Source organism: Apis laboriosa, unplaced genomic scaffold (genome assembly GCF_014066325.1).
Source record: "Apis laboriosa isolate Shangri-la unplaced genomic scaffold, ASM1406632v1 scaffold63_cov154, whole genome shotgun sequence".
In the NCBI taxonomy this organism is placed as follows: domain Eukaryota; kingdom Metazoa; phylum Arthropoda; class Insecta; order Hymenoptera; family Apidae; genus Apis; species Apis laboriosa.
Window position 1 is genome coordinate 967,260 of NW_025223982.1, and position 22,491 is coordinate 989,750.

The window sequence follows — 22,491 nt, forward strand, 5'->3', positions numbered from 1 at the left end:
TTCGAGATCACTATCGCGATAATTAAAAATTGGTAAAATTGTTGCAAGATATTACGCAGTTTTACACAAGTGTCACACAAGCTTCTGGAACGTCATAAGAATGTTATATCTCTCATCCGTTTATAAAGTTAGCAATGTTGGAAAGTATTCCTTTTCTCTAAAAGCATCTGGAATTCAATAATAACAATTTATTGAATTTCTAAATGCATACACATAAATGTATCTTGCAACCATTTCCGTAATTTTCGCGAAATGATATGCAGGATGTTTGTTTTAATACAACTCGTATACAGTTTCTCTCTCTCTCTCTCTCTTCATTTCTAGGGTAAACCTCTTTGTTATACTATTATCGTGACTCATTTGCCTCGATCAAACATATCATCATCATTCCAATTTGAATAAATCGAATGTACATGGGATATTCATCGATGTTTAAGATAGTAGAAAAACGAATTTTGCAATTAAAAAAAATAAAAGCGATACTTATTGATATTTTATAAGGAGAGAGAGAGAAATTGAAAAATTCATCCGTAAGATGAAAAATATATATCTATTCTCGTTTCTATTTTTCATCGATGTTGCATAATATTTTCTTTGTCGCAATACAAATTAATATCGTTACAAAAATTTATATTATACATATCAATCAAGTCCTTAAATCAAATTCTCTAAACTTTCGAGTCGAGATTAAAAAACACAAATGGGAGAAAAAGGGGTGAAAAAAGAGCAGAACAATTTCATCGTGAATGTCGCGTCATCGATAACGCGCTATTTGCGTAATTGCACGGTGGTTGCATCGATAAGAAGCACGAGACGACTCGCTAAAAAAACCCTTTACATTTCGCCCTTTTTCCACCCCATCTACCCATTTCGAATTTCCCCTGAACGCTTCTTTTACCTCGGTTCACCCACAGGGTCACCCATTACCTGGAAAATTTAATCTGCATTGAAAGTGCGCCGTTAAGACGGCGTATCCTCGATCCTCTTCGTGATCGATCGATCGCGGTATGATCGCTTGATTGGCGTGTATACCGAAAAAGCATTATTCTTCCCGCAAATTCTCTTCATGTGAACAATACACGATGCTTCTGGCGAAAGCATGGATCAATTAAAAATTAATTTTTCGAGGAAGCAATATTATTCTCCTTTAATCTTCAACGAGATCTCCTTCTAAATTTTTTAATAACAAAATTTTAACTTTGGAATAATAAACGAGTAGTTGTAATATATCGAGTAACGATCCACAAGAGGGTGTTAGATTTGCAAATTTTTTCAACGGAAAATAACAAATCGTGTTAAAGGAAATACTCGTCCTGTAAAAGGATTTAATTCGTGGAAATACAATGTAATCCGACACGAGTAATTTTTATTTTTAACCGAAGATTATTTCCAAATTTCGCGCTTAATGTAATAACGATAAAGATTTAATAGTATTCTCGAAAAATATGATCGTGAACCTAAAACTCGAGCGTAGGACGACGAGCGAAAATGAAAAGGCAACGGGACGGAATGAAATAAAATTCGAGGAGTATATTAAAATTGTTCACGGACCCATATACTCGATGCTCGACAATTAATCCAACGACAACTATCAAACTTCATCCGGTCAGATGTCCGGTGTTCCAATTAAACGTCACGGGTTTACACTTTCGATGAGGTCCACGACGAAAAGCGTTTTGATGGATGTACCCCGACGCTTTTGGAACAGGCTCCTTGCATCGTTGCACACCGCGTACACAATATTTGCCGCGCTCTCTCTCTATCTCTCTCTCTCTCTTTCTCTCTCTGTCTTCCTCCGCGTTGTACAGGTTGTACCGTAAATTGTGGCCGCAACTTTGCCGAGTCGGACACGTAGAAGCGATAAAAAAAAGGCAGGCCTGCACCAGATGTGTTCCAATCCGATACCAATCAATTCCGGATATCCTGTTATTTTTACGGCCATAATCGTTCCTACTGTCCGTACTTTTTCGTAATCTTGTCGCGTGATATTATATATAATATTCTGTATGTTAACCGTTCGAATATTCGACGAATGTGATTCATCCTTTTTCCTAATTTGAATCTTCGTCTAATAGATCAATATGATTTAATCAATTAACTTGATATTTACTTCGATCAAGGAATTTTTTGAAATTAATTAGCGAGAATAATTAAAATACTTCCAGAAACAAACGTATATTCGTCGAGTAATTTGTCTTAAAACTTTATTAAAATTGGGAAAATTTTAAATCGTTATAACTTCGAGCATATCAACTTTCGATGAATGAACGATCGTTGAAAACGCAGGATCTTCCCCTTTTCGAATTATCTCGATACGACTTTCGGTTCCCGAGATATCGTGGTGCGAAGAGAAAGGTAATTTTTAATCGTTTACTATGTCTATCCTCGCCGCTCTCTCGGGTCTCTCGCTCGCACTAACCTATCCCAAACTCCAGACAAGCGACAGACAAGCGATTTCTGGCAAAACGTGTGCGAAGGAAGTAGTACACATTTCTAGGAAAAAAAATGTAGGTCAGTGAGCCGCGACTCCATTCACAATCCTCTGTATTATATAGCCTTAAGCGCTATGGAAACTTTGAGTCTTTGATTGTCTTTGATTGTCGTCAACCGATTGAGATATCGAGATGAATCAATGAACGATCTCATTTGCATCGTTTCCAAGTAGATTTTTGTGGCAAAATCTTTAACTTTCCTGTCGTGCTTTTCACGTGAATACTTTGTCAAATATACACAATCGTCGAAGTAAAATATCCACAACGAGATATAATTAAGAAAAATTGGTATACTTGAAATTGGGATGGATATTTCGTCGCGAATCGAGCGTAAAAAAAAAAAAAAGTTCGCAATTCTTCGTCCCAAATGACGAACGATCGGTTCCCTCCAAAAATGTTTTTTGCCCGCATAAATTCCGAGCGTGGCTGTTCATCACTCTCGGTACATTCTCTCGTTTTATGATACGCCCTGTACCCGTGTTACACGCGTCAACCGCGCCGGTTTAAAATCGTGCACGATGAAAATACACCAGATCTCTACACCGTTCAGAAGCAAGAGAGAGAAAAAGAGAGAGAGAGAGAGAAAGAAAAAATATTCGTGGAATAGCCAGCGCGAAGTAAAAATGTTTGTGCGTGGAAGAATCAGGGTAGATCGATGAGAGCCAGAGAGAGTGTCGCGAACATACGAAGCGGAACGACTTTCGATCCGTTCTCTCCGTTGAATTATAAAGTTTAACATTCGTGCCTTCGAGAATAAAGGCTGTTGAATTATTATCAATAATTTGGCCCACCATTCGAAGCGAAAATTTCAAAGAATCGTGTATTCTTCACCGATTCTCCTTAAGTTTAGACTTGAAGAGTGCCGTCTGTTTAATCATCTCGCACAAGTTTCGTTGTGTATACCTTGCACGAGTGGTCAGCAAACTAGATAGAGAATTCATCGCGTGGAAAGATATCGTGTGAAAGTTTGAGGGACTTTGTTGGTGGGACGTTTATGTGGCTTCTTCTCCGCGGATTCGTTCTGTTGAAATTGTGGAGCGAAAGGGTTGGTTTTTTCCGAGGGTAGGAATCGATGAAATCCTTCTTTTTTTTTTTTTGAAATTCTTCCGTCAACAAATCTTCAAAAAAGCGATGCAATTTTTTTTTTATGCAAGAAATACACGTTCGTATATAAATGAACGCGAATCTAAATTCCAAAACAGGTATCTCCCCGCTTGGCCGTAAATACCAATATACGCGTGGTATCCATAAATAAATTTCCATAGAACGGCGTTACTCCTAAATCACGATTTCATCTGCATCGAATGTACAATCCACAGAGAGGAACAAGAAGAAGATTTGAAATCCGTTTAAGGGGAACAATGTTTTACCTTGTACGAACGCCGATTTCTATTAAACTTTCACCACCCTTTCGCGGAGAAGGGATCATGACGGACGAACGTTTCTTAAAAAAATCGAATCGCGTAGGCCACCGATTTATTCTCATTCTCGGTGTCCGACGTCGCGCGTCAACCCCCCTTCCCCCTCTAGGCACACGAGAACGCGGCATAAATCACTTTTGGCCAAAACGTTGGCCGCAATTCACGTCATCGCGATGACGGAACACCGCGTGCAAGCCTTCCCTTTCACCCAAGATTTTTCTCGCGGACAGACTGTTGTACACACAGACTTTTTATTCATCGGCGAGAGAAAATCCGAGGGAAATATCGCGCAAATTCTTGAAATTTTCCATCTCCCCTCCCTCCCATTCCTGGATGTTTTCCGCATCTTGACGTGGATAGGTTCCATTCCCGTTATTTAATAATATCCGTTTAATAACAGGAGTCGCGAAAAATACTTTAATACCACGTCTTAAACGAAATTTGAATCGATAACGCGTCGGTGTAACTCGCATCGATCTGTTGTATTTTATTACGATCTCGTGATACCTTTCTATGTTATAAAGTTACGATTTTTTTTTTCTCTTTCTCCTTCGAATCCATAGTTAGTTACAGTGTCTGTTTGAGGTTTCGTATATATATTCCATCGCAATTCTGCACAGTTTTGATTAGTTTTGTAACGCGTCAATCGGTATTTTTTTTTTTTTTTTTTTTTNTTTTTTTTTTTTTTTTTTTTTTCGTATATTTTTTGTTCCCCTATCGAACGCTGGACAAATTGGAAAGTTGGGGAAAATATTTTGATCTGAGAGAATCGTTGTCCCGTAAATTCAGATTTATTTATTATATCGAATTTAAATCGTTAAATTGTTGGGAAGCGTAAGAATTTTAATTTAATTATGCGGAATATCGAAGGATTTTGGCATATCAGATGTTCCTCTTCAAGTTGTTGAATGACGTTCTTCCATATAATATAAGTTCGACGTGTTTGTATCATTCTGAATATTTCTATTAACAAGAGTACTATGTTTTGTTACAGGACCTACAATCGGAAATCGAGACGCACCGAGACGTGTACACGTCGTTGAACGGCACAGGCAGGAAGCTGTTGAGCTCTTTGGCGAGCCAAGATGACGCGGTTATGCTGCAACGACGATTGGACGAGATGAACCAGCGATGGCATCACTTGAAAGCGAAAAGTATGGCGATAAGGTAGGTTCTTCCTCCTCTTCTTCCTTCATTCTTTTCCTCTATCCGTTCTATCCATTTTTCAATCCAATTAACTCATTCGCAACGATGTGTCAGGTTGGAATAGCCAAGTAACCAGGTGTTCTTCTTTTCGAGACAGACGTTTCATTTTGGCTGTGGTCTAGCGAAAAAGAAGTAGAGTTTTAGAGAATCCAAGAAACGAACGAAAGAACGAATTATACGCGGGGATGGAAGTTGAATCGCGACGGTCAAGGGTTGAGTTATTGTAGTGGATGAGGGAATGGAAAGTGAAAGAGACGAGAAAAAAAAATAAATAAATAGGAAAAATTGTGGACAAGAAAAGAGTTAAAGAAAATAGAAAAAATATATATATATAGTGTAAAACAGAAAACGAATGAATGAATTGTAAGTGGTAAGAGAGAGAATGGTATGTAACAAACGGAGAATGATGTGAGAGAAGAGGATGAAAAATGCGCGAAAAAAGGAAAAGAAATATAATAAGTTGGAACGGGAGGCGGAAATTGAAGATGGATGAAATATGGAAAAAAAGAAATGGACGATTTTGATTTTAAGATATATAATTCCAACGAACGACTTCCGGTTATTAGACTCGCGAATTGTATGGACTTCGTAATTTTCTTTAATAGGATCAACGTTAGTTTGTTACAAATTTTTTTTCTTTAATAACTCGAAGTAAATTCAAAGGAGGTTCGCGTATTAAATTAACACGAGCATTTGTCTTCCTCTTTTTATCCAATTATTTCGTTATTTTTATCCCTCCTCTTCTTCTTTCTTTCTCGGTCTCATAGGCGCCACTTTACTTCCGAAAACTTGATTTCAAATTCCATTTCGCGCGTCGATCGATCCATTAATTCATCGCATATTAATCGAAAAACGCATTAAACCAATGTCAAATCGTTCTCGAGAATAACAACGAGAGTTCGAGATCGTTTCACGGGAGATCGTCGGGGAAAACGTTACAATGACGACTTCGAAACGCGTATTCGAAATTTCCAATGGAACGTGCGTTTCCAGTTTCACGCGGTGCAACAATGCAAAAGATTTGAACCATTGAAAATACCATCGACGAAATCCTCGCGAATGCCTTAATATCTTTCAATATTTTTTTTTTTTTTTTTTGCCTTTAAAAAACGAAGTTTGGCATTTAAACAATTACCATTCAGAGTGGACAAAGGGGTGATATAGCTATAGAAAAAGCCAAAAAAAAAAAAAAAAACCCAATAAACAACGAAGCTACGAAAGGAAAGATAACGCACGGTGTGTATATCGCTTGAAACGCGATTAATTTTCAAAACCGCGATTAACGCGATCAACGCGTTGGAGGAAGAAAACGTTGGCGATGACGGGAAAGAGCAGGAGAGGGGGAGGGGAAAATCTTATAAAAAAAAAAGAAAAAAGAAAAAAGGAAAAAGAAAAAAAAAAAATTCGTAAATCCGGGGAACAACGAAGCGAGAATTATTCTCGTGACAACATCGCCGGAACAATGGCTTTTGACGCGCGAACAATTCCAAAGATTTCCAAAGCCCGGAGTCCGGGTCAGCGGCCGTGCACACGCAGTAGGTTAACTATGAAGCCGGAAATTCTCCGAGCGCCATTCTCCTTTGATAACGTAGCAGTTATGCGTCGCGGTAATACGTAAGCAGAAATTGTACCGTGGAAAGTGCGCGCCCCACCCTTAACAGAAGGGGGAGGGATCTTTTGACGTTCGAAGCGATTTACTTGATCCCTATATATATATATATAATCCCCAGGAGGATTTTCCTGTGAAACTTCATACGTGGAGAGAACCTTTGATACCTGCGTAAACAGGAAAATTTGGGCAACGTGATATCTAGCGGATTATTAAATTTAATTATCGATATTGATTTTTTTTTAATTGCTAATTTATCTTTTTTATTATATATAAATGTCGAATAGTAAAGAAATGAAACATGGATGGGTAGTTTAGGTGGATGGATTTTTTTCACTTATTCGTTATTTTTTTAACAGTTTTCGATTCGAAACTAATGAACTTCAATTTTTCTTTTTAACCTCGATCTACTACTACTAATGATCTTTCAGTTTCTTTTTACCCTCGAGAGTAAGAAAAATTGATTTTCGTTGCCTCGATACTAATGACCCTCTTCGCTCTAAAATATGCTTATTTAACCCTTAACTTTTCTTTTTTTCGAAAGACAGTGATTTTTAATCTTAATTAAAAATTCACAACGTGAATATTTTTTTCGACGAATTTTTACCGAGTGCTAATCTTGTGATTAACCTAAATTTTTTTTTTTTTACCGTTTTAATTATGGCACAGTTACTTCTTTAATCATTAAAAAGTGAGGCGAAAAAATATTCGAACCTTAATATTTCGTCGGGGGTTAAATACTCTCCGCTTCTTCTGTGTTTACCACCCGTGTTCCGCGCGGTGAAGAGGGGGTGGGAAAATCGAGAACGTTCGCTAGTTTGTGAAATTCGTAGGTGAAAAATTACCGGTCGCTGTTTTTTTTTTTTCGTTTCTTTCTTTTTTTTTCGTTTTTTTTTTTTCTTTTTTCTTTTTCCAACGTTGAAAAACTCCATTCATCTTTCAATTCTCGAGGAAAAGATGAAAAGAGACCGTTGCTAGTTCTTTGAAATTCGTCGATGAAAAATTACCACGGTGACCTGAAACGCGTAACTAGGAAAAGGGGAGGAGGGGGAGAGAAAGAGACAAAGCGTGGCGAAGAAAATTCTAAAGTCAATGTCCATTTATTATTCCCCGTTTCGCTTAATCAATTCCCCATTTTTATTCGCCAACAATAGCCGCGCGGGAAAAAGGGAGAAAAAAAGAAAAGAAGAAGAAGAAGAAAAAAAAAAACACAAAAAAAACGAATTGCGACCTGAATCTTGCGGATATTACACCCCGTTAGTAGTAGTCGGCGCTCGTTTTACATCAGCCAGTTTATTATAAATCCTTCTTGGATTTTCCTCGGCAAGAAAGTTGGCAAATCTTCCACGTGGAACAAGTTTCGTGGTAGAGTTTGCCTAGACAGAGGCAGCCTTTTCGATCGCCATTCAACGGATCGTGCACGCTCACGGATTACGTACGCCCCCGCGTCTCCCCCCATATTGAAATCCTTATCCGTGGAAATTGCGAATCCTTGTTTCCATCGTGTGTGCCTCGCATACGATACGACGCCACGCCACGCCACGCACGAGTTGCTGTCGCGATTCTTTCGCGCGAACGTGTACACAAAAAGATCCGAGACGATCGCCTCGAAGGAAGATTACGCGATTACGCCTATATATTCCCCCTATTTTTTCCCCTTCTCCCTCGTTTCGAAGAAAATTCTATGGGAATTTGGGCGACACGAGCGCTCGTAATCGGATTCCTAGCCGCGAGGAACTCGATGTTCATACCAGATCCTCCAACTTCCCAACTTCCACCGCCACCAGGCCGGACAAACTATGCGAATTCGGTGACGTAATTTTCGCGAAATATTCGACGCGAGTTTAACCGGTGGCTTTCAACCGTGGGGAAATTTCAAGTTCCTTTCCCTTGATCTTTTCTCGCCACAAACAAACATCCACGCGTTACGTGTCCGTGTCTTCAATCTCTCGTCCCGTCTCGACCGCTTTAATAAAGATCCTGGCCGCCGTTTGACGAGCGGTAAACAAGGAGGAGTTGGTTGATTTCCGTCGCTTCCCCGTGATGATGCGAATGAGACTCGGAACGAGACTCGAGGGCTTGCAAACGTTTCTACTTTATTAGAAAGGAAAAAAGAAAGAAGAAAGAAATAAGTTGTTTATCGAGATATCATCCGGGATTGCGCGCACTCGGTTGATATTAGAGGGTCTGGTTTAATATCTGGACGAATTCCGAGAGAGTTTACCGCCGCAAACGTTTACTTTCGAATGATCGTAACGTTGCGGAAGTTTGGTATCCGTTTCTCGAATATACGAAATGAGATGAGGAGGAAGGAGATGAAGTCTAAGCGATTATTATAAATTCACTCAATTGTCCAATGTCGATTTTGGTCCACGTTTGAAAAGAGATAATTGAAGAAGGGCAAGCGAAGTTTTGTTTAATTCTCTTGTATACGAATTTTTTCCCTCGAAACAACGATTCACAATTGAAGGAGAAAGATGGAAAGAAGCAGTAAATTCTATATATCTTTCTCTCTCTCTCTTGCTCCATCGAAGAGGATTAATTTCAATCCCCATCCGGGGATGGTCAAAGTATTCGCGCAAAGGAATCTGGAATCGGTTCACGAAGGAACGATTCGAAAATTTAAGCAGTAGAGCGGAGTCAGCACTGTGGTTAACCCGGATAGAGTCGAGCAATCAGTCTCCATTAATTAGTCCGATCTCGCGGATTGCTTGATTACCGGAACAAGAGTGTATGGATGGGATAGGACAGGGATGCAACGAATGCTAAATCCTCTTTTTCCTCGATTTTCCACCTCTCTCTCTCTTGAATCCCCTCTTTTCTCCTCCCCTTCTTCCTTTCTTTCTCGACCTTCCCTTCGAATCGGCCGCCATATTTATCGGCGGGAACCGAATCTTCTTCCAAACTCCACCACCACCCGAATCATCGTACGATTTCAACTGGATGCCAGCCCACAATCAGATCGCAAATACCGCTGGAAATGCTGATCCCGATAATTCGACCGACGATCGTTTCTGGCACCGGTCTCAACGGGGTCGAGGGAACACCGATACCGGTGATATGTTATATCAGTCGAGGAAACAAAAATGGAAGGAGAGAAAGAGAGAGAGGATCGTCTTTTTTTAATAGAATGTCGCTCTGGAGGATACATCTGTGGAGATGTATCGGTTATATTTTTCATTTTCATTCGTTTCTGATTAATCCATGAAACGTTATTTTTATTTTTATTGGAAATTTTATTATTTATTTATTATTGTTGCGTCCAATATATCTTGGAACAGTGAGAAAATTTGTGTTCTTATCGCTCTTTGATCCTCGACGAATCTTGCAAGCGAGTTTCGAGATTGTAACGTGTTTTTCTTTTTAATATGCAATATGATGAAATTTAGAGAGCGAAAAGGAATTTTGGGTTAAAAATCGACAGATCTTAATTCATCTTTCAATGGCAAGTATGATGGATATTATTTCTCTAGGATTCGTTATTTCATCGATTCTCTTTTCGTTATATGAAATAGGAAGTTGAAAAGTTTGGTAAAATCTGACGGGGGAGGAAAAATCGTAAATGAAAAACGATCGTTCGATCTCCATTTAAAGAACGAATCCGGTTTAATTTCACCGGCAACAGCTTTCGCTTGCAAACGTCGTAACCTTTTTGTTCCGCGTGCAACAGCTGCCTGCCGCTGTTGTTTGCCGTACGAATTACACAATCCTTTTCCTCTCTCGAGTAGCGAAACTCGAGTGTTTCGAGAAGGTTTGCGAAGATTCAGCCAAGTGAAAGGGAAGGTAAACTACATTGTTACGAACAAACAAAGAATCGATGGTTAAAATCTTTCCTTCTTCCTATTGAACTATTCCTCAATCGCGTTGACAAATTCATCTTATATTATTATATAATATTTTCGATTCGAAAGAACGATTCGTGATTAAAAATTCTTAGTGATTGATTCTCCGATTGTTTATTATTTGAAACTGGTGAAATTTTTTAAACTTGTTAAATTCTTAACAAGTTTAACCACTGGAGCTACTCACCTGCAGAATTTAACTATCTATTTTACATATAAATGAAATTTAAATTTTTGTTAAAATTAAAGTCGTAAAAATAATTTCTGAATAAATCGCAATATTAATATTCTCGAAGACAAATTTTCAAAAATATTCTCAATAGTCGCTAACTAACACATATTCCCTTTAAACGAATCGAATCTTAAATCGAGTACATAACAAAAATTTCGCGAAGAATTCGTGCGGTATATCATAACGACCGAAAACAAATAGAATCGTCTTACAACGCGAGCAAATAAACAAGCTCTCCCCCTTTCTCTCCCTTTCTCTCTCTTTCTCTCTTCCCTCCCCCCAATCGATCGAACACGCAGGATACAAATTTTCCTATCGAGTCATCCCCCCGAACGGTTCCAATTTTCGTGTACAAATTCTCGACCAGCGCGGAACGAGGAAGCCGATTGTTTTTTGTTTTTTTCTGCCCCCCCAAACGTGGCGATTCGAATGGTCCTGGGTGGAAAAAAAGGGAAGATAAAAAAGAGAGAGAGAGAAAGAGGAGAGATTCGGCGACCCCGGATGTTGAACAAGTCCGAAAGGTCCGCGTATCCGACTGCCGGATGCAAGCTCCTGCCCTTTTCACGTGCGTGCCACGGTAACTAATTGCCGCCGATATTGATTTTATCCGCCACCGGTATCTTGTTTGCGCGAAATCCCTCCCCTCCCCGGCTCGAAGCAACGAAAAGTCGCCGATTTTTATCTCGGCCACGCTTCCCTCGTTATAAATCTCTGTCCGTTATCCGGGGAGGGGGAAGGGAGAGAAGTGGAGGTGGATTGTCGAGAGGCGAGGGGAGAATGAAGTTTCTGCGATTTTTATGTGATGCGGAGGTTTATATATATATATATATATATGTGTGTATGTGTTGATACAAGAGTGGGTATAATTTATTTCGACGACGACGGGGGACGGTCATCGGTCTTGTTCTTTCGTTCTGTCCGTGTTTCGATTGTAGAAAAGAAGAAGAAGAAGAAGAAGAAGGAGGAAGGAAGGAAGAGAAATTGTAATAAAACAGGAGGGAAAAGAAAGAGAGAGAAGGGTGAGGAGGGATGGTGGAGCAGTTGATAAGTTGTGATATTAAATGGAATAATGGTCAAAGTTCTTCTCTTTTGAACCGAGGAAGGGAGAGGAGTCACAGGAAATATATCGTCCTTTCTCGAGCGAGCAAAATAACTTTAATCGGTAAATAAATCAAGGGGATCTGTAACGATTCTAAATATTACGCGTTATAATTTACAAACGAGCATGAATAAGATCGTACGAAACTTCCTTCTGAATCGAAAAAAAGGAAGGATTTCCTCAAACCAATCCTCTCTCACGAGCGAACAAACTTCAATCGCATCCTATGACAAATATCTATATATCACGCGTATATTAATTTACGAGCCTCTGAGAGCCCCTCGTCGAACAATATCGTCACGTACGAACGAAAAATGGAACAAACTCGAAACGAGTTCCCTCGACGGAGAATGGAGAAAAATCAAAGAGAAGGATACGAAAAAGGATCGCTTCCGCAAACAGGGAGGCGATGAGACAGCAGATGCGCGATGTTGTTATTCGAGAGCATGACTCGGGAGGAATAATTACGGATGAGAGAGAGAGAGAGGGGGGGAGCTCGGCGCCATTACTCGCGATTAGCGCACTCGCGCGTTCACGTGTGCAGCTGCACGGTCGTCGAATCATCGAAACTGGAAAACGCGAGAACATCGTCGCGGAGCTCGTTGCATTTATGCCATGGCTGTGTGACCCATGGAAAAGACTTCAAAGACCGTGCCGCGTTCCCTGAATTTCCTTTAACGCCGTCCAACGGTTCCAACCACTCGTTGCTGCGAGAATTGTTCCCGCTTGAAAACGTCGCGACTTTTCCGGAAGCTCCGCCTTCGGAAACGATCGTTCGAGACTTCGTTACGGGACGGTTGTTCCACCTCGAAGTCGCCTCTTTCTCTTGCATCTCCTTCCTCGCGGACCATAATCGCGGAACGAGAGGAATTCGAAAGGGTGGAGTAACGGAGAGAGATCGTGGATAAAGATTCATTTATGGATCTTTTCGTTGAATCGATTTAATTAAGAAGTTAGAAGCGATTAAGATTCTTCCGTATCGGGAACGTAACAAGAATTTCGTAAAAAAAGAAAAAAAAAATTGGTCACAGTTTTAGATTGGCTATCGAATATCGAGAGACTCGTCTGTCGCAGATAACGTTAAAGGATTTTGATTTTAAAAGCGATCTTTTCGAAACTTCGTCGTTAGTTACGAAACAGCCGATCCGTTATTTATTTGCAAGCATCCAAGTCGCATTCTTCTCGAACAATGAACGTAATAGAAGTTTGAAGAGATAGAGAGAAAAAGATAGAGAAAGAGAGAGGGAACATAGAGTCGCATATAAGATCTTTACATTTTCCTTTGACGTGCGCAAACCCTGGATGATACGTTTTGAAAATGAACGACACAAAGGATACGAGATACAATAACACGAGATGGAAAATCTCCTTTAAAAAAAAAAGCCTTTAAAATTGCAGAGCAAATTATAAATATTCGCATGGAACGTTCGTATATAGAAATATTGTTTCTCCGTTTATATAAAGGACAATAGACGCAATCGCAATGATTTACGTCTATCGTGCATTGTACCGTGCACGATATATACGGAGAACAAAAGTATTTCGAAAGAGGATTGTCTCGTCGAATTATTAAATCGCTAGAACAACGAATGGATATTAGTTAGAAAAGAAAAAACGAAAAGGATCGATCAAAAAGGAGCATTGAATTGTCGACGATTTCGAAAGGTGGATAACGATTCTGGGGCTAAAAAATAGTGGGCACCGGCGATAGCTAGTAGTAGTAGAAGAGTGGCGATAGTTGATTCGTCGCGCGCGCCAACCGAACCGGAAATGACAGGTAGATAATCGCGGATCGTGATGAATCGTGGGGCCAAGGCCCTTATCAGCCGACCGTCGTCCTTTTCGCCAACACACCGGAATCTGTCACGTACACTCTCTTCCGCCACCGGAACCAGTGAATCCTGTCTCTCTCTCTTTCTCTCTCTCTCTCTCTCTCTGTGAACTTCGAATCCAGTCAAATCAAAGTTATTTTTACGTGACGTCGTGGCAAAGGCGTCGTGGAACCTTGCTGTCTGGATATCGAGAACGAGTGACCAGCAGGGAATTTGTCGGAGAAAATATTTTCCTGCCGATGTGATGCGTTCATCTTTAAAGGAAATTACGGGGTGGTAATTTGAGGTGGTGGTTAATGTTATTGGATGTTAGGAAGTTTGGCCCGAGGGGTTGAAGAAGACGAGTTTGAATGAAGATCTGATTGGACAGGGAAAAGGAAAATAGAAAGTTGTTCAGAGTTACATCGTGGGATAAATAATAGAGTGTAATTGAATTTGAGAAATTTGAGTGAAAATTATTCCGAAGACGAACGAGGTTTGAAATAATTTAAAAGTATTCAAAAGAAAAAAATTAATATACTCTAATTCGATTAACAAGAAGGAAAAGAATTGAAAATTCTCTCGTATTATCCGAGATTAACGAACGAGGAGGAAGACAACGTTATTCGTTCACCAAACACGAGCCTCTGACCAAACACTGGAATCTCGTACACACATTTTACCCAATCCCTCGAAACGAAATAGATAGATATAATATCTCGCGGTCTAACAACGAAATCAAACTGTCGCTCAGAAGCTCCCTCCCTTCCTCCCTTCCTCCCACCCTTTCGGTTTCGCAACAGTCGTAACTCATTACCGGTACACACGTACAGAAAACCGTTTACACGCGTTTCCAGGGGGTGCTATATCGGACGCTACGATAGCTTAAAGTATGATAAGGTGTGGCTTAGCGTTAATCTCCGGAAGAGCTGTCGGTTTTCCCGCGCCTTCCGCCTGCCCCCTTCCTACCCGCAAAATGCACCTTCCTTCCTCGCCTTCCAAACCGTATCCACGATGTCTATATTCCCGGGCATTACGTACCGCTCAAGCCAGATGCGACCCGACCGGTTTACTTAGCCGTCGTTCTTCCGTGTCCTTGCCGGCATAGTTGGACCAGGGGGATGAGCTCTCCTCCACCGCTTTCCACCGCGAGGAGGAGGGTCGAATCGATACGAATTTATGTGGCCGGTCGTTAAACGAGGATGATGGGATGTGCAAGCGTTTCATCTTATCTCGATGAATATAGATTAACCAGTTTGTGGTTTCAAGTTTTTACGATAATTAAAGCTGTACATTTTTTTTATTTTTTTTTGGAATTTAAGAATTAATATATTTTTGTAATAGGTATTTTATTAGGAGGTATTCGTATTAGGTTTGTAAATGTATTTATAGATATTCTTTATCTGGAGATATTCTTTAGCTATTTTTGTTTCTTTTTTTTTTTTTTTTTTTGAAAATTTATCGAATTATCTCTCCGATCTTCGAACTCGGTCGTCTTTTTTTTTTTTTTTTATCTCGACGAACGCTCGCCGTGATATTTATCCACGAATTTCACGAGAGATCACGATTAATGATACGTCACACGCTGCGAGAAGTAATTAGAATCCTCGTTTACTCAACCTCGGGACTAAATCTTGCCGCGTGTACATTACCGCGATCGATTTCAAAGGGAAATCTCGGCGGTTCGATTTATTTCATATTGGAGGAGAGGCGTTTTCTTAATAAATCTCCTCCTATATCGATATCGATTTAAAGCACTCGTTATTCCAAACAGAACTGCAACTCGCCGCCAATAGGGGGTAGGGTTGGCGTTTAATCGAACTGGCCGGCCCGAGTCATTCAGGGGAAAAGCGTTTCGCAGTTCAAACCCGGCGGTAAGCGTTTAATCTGCATAGATTAATTTGATCTGTAATCAAATCTGACCACCGATGAATTGGGACGGTGGATCTCTTTTGGAAGCGACGTCGATTTCGAATTATCGGTTTAATAGTAACGATAGCAGTTGGTCGAAATTATATTTGTTACGTGGATTATCATTTCGAATTATACCAGATAACGTGTGCAATTTCTAAACAACACGCGTGGCCATACACAAGTTCTTTGAACTTGTATAATGGAAATCTTCCGATAACGTCGCGTTTGAATTATCTCGGTAAATTGAACGGAAAATTAACTTTCCAACGAACTGAATTGAATTTTATTTCGAGGTCGAATTTTTAAGAAAAACGATCGTGGAAATAATCGATTAGTCGGTGAATTTTGAATCTTGCAAACTTTGTGAGTAAATAAATTTAAATCGAGGAACAAAGATCGATCAACGCGATTATTTAACGATATTTAGAGAATCAAAATGATTGAAATCGAAGCAGTTGAGAGATTCGCGATTCGACCGAATTTTTCCATATAAACGCAACGCGTTACGGCGAGGAAAGAAAAAGTCAAAGAGAGCCCCGCTCAAAGTGAAATCCCAGAAACGAGGTTTTCGCGAAAGAACAAAAGGGGGCCATCTGGGGAGGCGAGGAAATGGCGGCGGTTCGGAGGAACGGGTGTATCCTCGAGGTGTATCGGCCCGTGTTGGAGGATCCCTCCGGATCTCGCCCTTGTTTCCTGGACGAGAGCGCTTGGACTCTCGAAAGCCCGTCCCTCGAGACGTTAAAGGCGTTATCTCGGGATATTTTTCGCGCGAGAGAGGAATCTGATATCGAAATCTGTCCGAGGAGATGATGGCGGCTGGTTCCATCCACAACCCCTTAAGAAAAGGGATGCGCGCGCGCGAGTTGGGTTTGAGAAGGGAGGGAGGGAGGGGGGCAAGAGACGCTCGCTCGCGCTTGATAAAAAATGAAAGAATGACTCTGTGCCCGGAGGTGAGGTCTCGATGCCTCAAAGGGAGATCTGAAATGAGTTTCTCTCGGAACAAAGGATTCCGTTCGCGTCATCGAGGCCAGAGCAACGTTCGGTTACTGGGTCGTCGTCGCGATCTTGCGATTTTAATTCAATATTCAAAACGGTCGATGAAAGGAGGAAAGGGGAGGGGAAAAAGCAACTCCCTTTCTCTCCCGGAAAAAAGGGGGATCCCTCTTTTCTTTGCTTTCATCTTTCGCTTCATCTTCTTCTTCTTCTTCTTCTTTTTTCTTCTTCTCTACAACAAGCTTCGACTTGAAAGACGGAAACAGAGACCGTGATTGAATCTCGTGCGGATGCATTGTCGTGCGTGCATCAATGTGTGATACGGGAAATGGAATTCTTCTTCTTCTTCTTTTTTTTTTTTCCATTTTAATTTTTCAAGACGCTGTCTCGTTCTTTATAGCTGATCTTGCGAAAGTCTTGCGTGCAGTTCTTACGTTAACGAGTTGTGTCATTGCGGAATCCAACGATAATTTTATGCGAAACATTATGAAAATGTGCAGAATTATATATGGAATAGTTTCTTTTTTTTTTTTTTTTTTTTTTTATTAGCGGGATACTTAGATTTAAAGAGAATGGAAGAATCAACTCTTGACGCGTTTCATCGTCTCTTTCTAACGAAATTTAGAGTTCAATTAAAGTTCGTTGAAACATTTGAAACGAGTTCACTCTTTTAACAGATTGTAAAAAATAATTTTACCAGACGAGAAATTCTATTCTCTAAAAATAGAAACAATGAAAACGCACGCGCGCGATATTTCTGATTAAAATCAGATAACAAATTAGATTTTCCGTACTATTGGCAATATTTCTACGATATCGGCAATTGAAATATGTTGGTGAAGGAGGCAATTTTGATCGATATAGGAATTCAATAATTAATTTTTCAACCGACGAGCAAATAAGCCGGATTTAAACCCGTCCAGACGGTGAATCTTCATTACAGTAACTGTAATAGGATTCCGCGTGACTGATAAACCGTTCCATCAAAATTAATCGGTTCGATTACCGAATTAACCATTCGTTCTATACAGCGGGAGGGGGAGGAAAGGGGGGAGAGGAGGAAGGAAGGGGGGAAAAATGGGGAAAAAAATAAGGATAAAACGACGATCAGAGGGAGGAGGCCCGCAGGAGGTCTGGCCGCATTAATCGTCCGATTAAACGACTTCCAATAAATTAGTCAGATTATAAATACAGCGGGAGCGCGTCGACGTAAAGCGCACGCGGTCCAATCGATCGATTATCGATTGATACATATACATATACATATATATCGCGTCGATTCGAATCAACGTGGCTCGAATCACGATTGGAAAATAGCGAATTACCGTGGTGTCCGGGTTTAAAGCACATAAGTAAACATGGATATTTGCGTTCTCATTAGAAAAGTCGGTACAGTATCCCCTCCCTCCCCCTCCACTAACTTTGACGCGATCGATACGATCACAGGCTGTCGCGAATTTCGGCTTAACCGAAACTATGGGGAGAGGGATGCACTTCAAGGCGAAATATCGATTCGAATGTACACGTTAATGAGATAGGGCATTGACGATTAATCGTGAATGCACGTGTTGACTTTGGATTTAGCTTGCTCCCGGATATTTGGCCTTTGCCGATACACAAAGCGAATGATGATCGTTACTTAATCTTATCTTTTCCGGGATGGTCGAAGAATTTATATATATACAATTGTACGTTTTTTTGCAAATGTAAATCGTTTGTATTCGGTTTAGATAGGTTTAGATAGAGATCAAGAAGGGATAATTTTTTTCTCCTTCCTTTATCATCTTTTGCAATTTGCATTATTTGTTATTGCATCTATGTTGATCTTGCTAGAAGCAATAATTCTACAATAATCCCTCGTAAATTCCTCGAATTTCTCGATCTGATAATGTTGCTCATTGTTGCAGTGATCGAATTCTGGCAAGTTTTATTTCGTTAAGTCAAGTATTTATGGAAATTTATCTGTTGAATAAAAAAGAAGACTTTTATTTATGCTGATGAGAGTATGAGAGAAAGATAATATTGATGGAGATCGTATATTATTTGAACAACAATGGGCCGAGAAAATTTAGATGCTTGTGGTCCTATAGTTTCCAGATGAAATGAATCGAAAGCTTATTGAATTACGTGGAACGTATAACAATGTCTGGATCAACTGCACTGTGCTAATTCTATAATGATTTTAACTGCTACGAACTACAAACAAAATTATTATATATGATTTGTGATAACAACCAATAAATATTTTTCGCGATTAATACAATATTCTATAACAAAGAGATAAATTTCGACACCTTTTTAACGAAAACTCTATTTTTCATTTATTACATGAGAGATTAATAAAGCTCTTCTATTTTAAGTATCGTTTGAAAAATTCAAAAGTTGTAAGCCGATTTTTAAAATCGTGTCGTTATATTTTTAATAATTCAAAATTATTCAAATAAAAAGCTCGTGGTGGAAAAACAGTACAAGTGCATTTTTAGAAAAAAAAAAAAATGAAATAAACAAGTGAAAATCTCTTCGATTCGTATTATCATAAATTTCTAAATCTTTGTGTAATTATACACGCAATATATTTTATTATTTCAGTATATGTTCACCATATACTTTTGCATACCACGTGACGCCTTTTAATATTTGGAATCGAATATTTTACACATCTTCGTCGAATCATCCCTTATCATTCTTTCGAATACTTCACCCTCTATCGCTCTTTCAAACGCGATATATCCAAATATAATTTCGCGCCGACACGATCAAGGCCCCCCTCCAGATCTCGATTTCATCTCCAAGTTTACATTCCCATCGAATTAAATCCCCCCTCTTTCAATCGTATCCAAATATAACATTTCCAACGCGATCGAATATCCGAAAATCGTATAAAGCCGAGGCGGCGTTAAACGCTTTCGAAATCCCATTTATCGGCCCAACTTAATCCGCCTAATTTGGCCGAGTATTTACGATAATTCGTGGAGTTGTAGGCCGGTTATTAAATCGAAGGGCCGCGTAAAAGGGAGCGCGGGAAGGAAACTTTATCGGGCGTTATAAACGCCACACGCCATAAAACGGGACGATTGAACCGCCATTATTACCGTAGCGGCGGGGTTAATTTTATTTAAACTCCCTTCCCCTTCCGTTGAAATCGATCGGATCGCTCCTCGATCGACCCGATCAAAAGGAGAAACTAATTGCTTCCTCGCGGTGAAACTCGGCGAGGAATAAAGTTAAACCTTAACCGATACGCGAACCGTGAAATTGGAAAAATTGTGGGTATCGCGGTTAGCGATTAAATAGAACACGAGGGTGTAAATATAAATTTTTAAAGCTCGCGTGGGTGAAAAAAAAAAAGAAAGGGGGGAAGAAAGGGCGGGGTATATATTTCACGATTTAACGGAACGCGATGAAGCTCGATCGAAAAAATGTTTTGATCGAGAAATGCCACGAGAATGCTCGGCTACATTGTTGCCGCGGTTTTATAAAAATCGGTGCAATTTTCGGTTGCATCGTTCGGTCGATCGTATTCGTTAACTCGAGTTGAATGGGTTCACTGGGGTGAGATGGGTTGACGAAAAAAATAGAAAATATTATTCTAGAAAAGAGGTTCGTTAGATCTTGACACCGGCGTGACGGGCTACACGGACTAACTACGCGAGGAGTGTGCCCTTTGAAGAGGGGATGCTCTTACGGGGTAGTACGTGACGATGTCCGGAATAACCGATTCTTCACGTTCCTCTTTCGTTTCTACCGACGTGTTAAAGAGTATCTGTGTAAAACGGTGAGCGTTACGTAAATTTTTCAAGAAACTTCTCCACGAGATTTTATTTAAAAAGAAAAAAAAAATTCATATTCGAGATGAAATTCTTTTCACGTTGAACTCTGACTAATAATGAAAAAAGTAGACACGATAGAGTTGTCTTTCGTAAACCATACTATTCTCATATAAGATGTAATCTTTGGATTCACGAAATCAGAAATTATGACAAAATAATAAATACAATAATTTAACTGCTTATTCATTTTCTGACAAAATTAATAATTCTGATTTTTATTTAGACAATAAGATGATCGTAGTATATAGACAAGATCAGCAATGCGAAGAAGGTTGCGAGCATTTTCCAAGCAAGTAAATTTCATCAACGGCGCGATGAACGGTGTTTAAACGGAAGCATGTAGAGTGGAAATGTACGGAGTAACCGGAAGCGGTACGCAGATACCCGCGAACAGTGGCTGTTGTTGTTGTTTATCGGGAAAGTTTGGATCGGTTTTGCGAGGCGGCATGGTCGACCTTGCTCAGATTGCAATTGTGCCGGTAAATTGTTCCCAGGAGTTGAATTACAACGCTCCGCCCGTTCGCGGCAATTCCATTTGCCGACTTTATTGCGTTAACCGGTAGAACGGGTACAAGAGCACGAGGAGAGCCACGATGGAAAACGGCGAGGAAGAACCGGCTGCGACGAGGTGATAGATCAAAAGGCTTTGTTGGGGCGGACTCCTCTTCCTCCTCCTCCTCCACCGTCTCTTCCGCTTCCCTTGCGGAAGAGTCGATTACTGGGACGTCTGCGTGGCGGTCTGTCAATGGATTCTGGGAGATCTCTCCTCGCGAGCGATGATTTTCTGTGAAAATTTCCACGATCGAAACTCGCAGGATGGGGGTGGATAGACTGGAATCTGGAGAAATCGTGGAGAGAAGCGGGATTATAAATTGAAATTAATTTTAAAAGTTAAAAGTTGGACGGACGAATGGGGAGGGGAGGATAGAGTGGAAAATGGTGTCGGGTAAGATACGTAAGGAAGGTTGTGCGAGTTGGAGATGTACGAGGCGTTGAAATTTGTTAGGAATTGTGGATAAAGGGCGAAGTTGGGAGAGAAGAATTTACAAATCGAACGAGGTATGGAAATAAGTTCATTGAAAATTAAACTACTCCCTTCTTCCTCCCCCCCAAGAGGAAATAAAATGTTTCTCGAGTTGGAATGGAATCGAATTGTGCGAATTCGAGATCGTTGGAGACGTTTGAATTGAAAGTTTAGCTCGAATTTTTGATATGCGATGTGCACAAGGTTTTAACGATCTCGTGGAATTTTTTTTTTTTTTTCTTTTATGGATTCCATCTGTGAATAAGTTTTAAAAATTACTGTTGTTCGACCCGTTCATTATTTGTACGAGTTTTAAATCCTAATATCTTTAAATTCGTTATCAAGAATGTTTTTTAAATACTCGATTTAAATTGGAAGCAACCATACAGCGGATGAAAGAACGACGGAGAGAAGAGCTTCTTTGCGCGATTCCTACATCAACTTTTAATCCATATTGTAAATTATACGGAAATCTCGTTAATTTCCGCAAGTGTTTGGAAAACATCAAGAAAGTTTGTCCATTTCGCGGAATACCTCAACCCTGTTTTTCAAACTTGATTGAATTCAACCACTTCTACAAGTTCTTAAATTAAACTTAATATCTCACTTAATCGTTCGAGAAGAGATTATTTTAATGAGAGTCTATTATTTTCTTTTTTTTTTTTTTCTGTTTATCGTGTAAGAAGACGTCAGTAGATAACACAAGAGGATCAAATTTTTGCCAACACTTCTTTCACGCTTTTTATTTATTAATAATTCTTTAAATACAAAGTATTTGCAAAACAAAAAATCCTAATTAGATTCTAATTAGAAAGGTGCTATAAAGCTACACTTCTTTATCAAGAGGAGAAGTTATTATCAAGAGGAGAATTTCGTTTTTCAATCAAAAGCGTTAACGATCTCGTGAAGGATAATCTTACTCCACCTTTCCACATTTCTCCCTAATTTCAATTGAACGTTTTCTGCGTGCAAGAAAGTGCTTAACAAGGTTACTTTGTCCAGAAGAATTTTTAAATAT

At 39.8% G+C, this 22,491-nt stretch overlaps 1 protein-coding gene across 8 annotated transcripts in view; it reads left to right on the plus strand.

Annotated features, from left to right (window-relative positions):
- The window catches only part of LOC122718425 (dystrophin, isoforms A/C/F/G/H), a 420,738-nt gene that overhangs the window by 320,590 nt on the left and 77,657 nt on the right, over positions 1-22,491 (plus strand). For all 8 annotated transcript variants that reach the window (XM_043943440.1, XM_043943444.1, XM_043943448.1 and 5 more), the window contains one exon: positions 4,908-5,080. In XM_043943440.1, the coding sequence (XP_043799375.1) occupies positions 4,908-5,080 (173 nt within the window). The remainder of the gene's footprint in view (positions 1-4,907; positions 5,081-22,491) is intronic.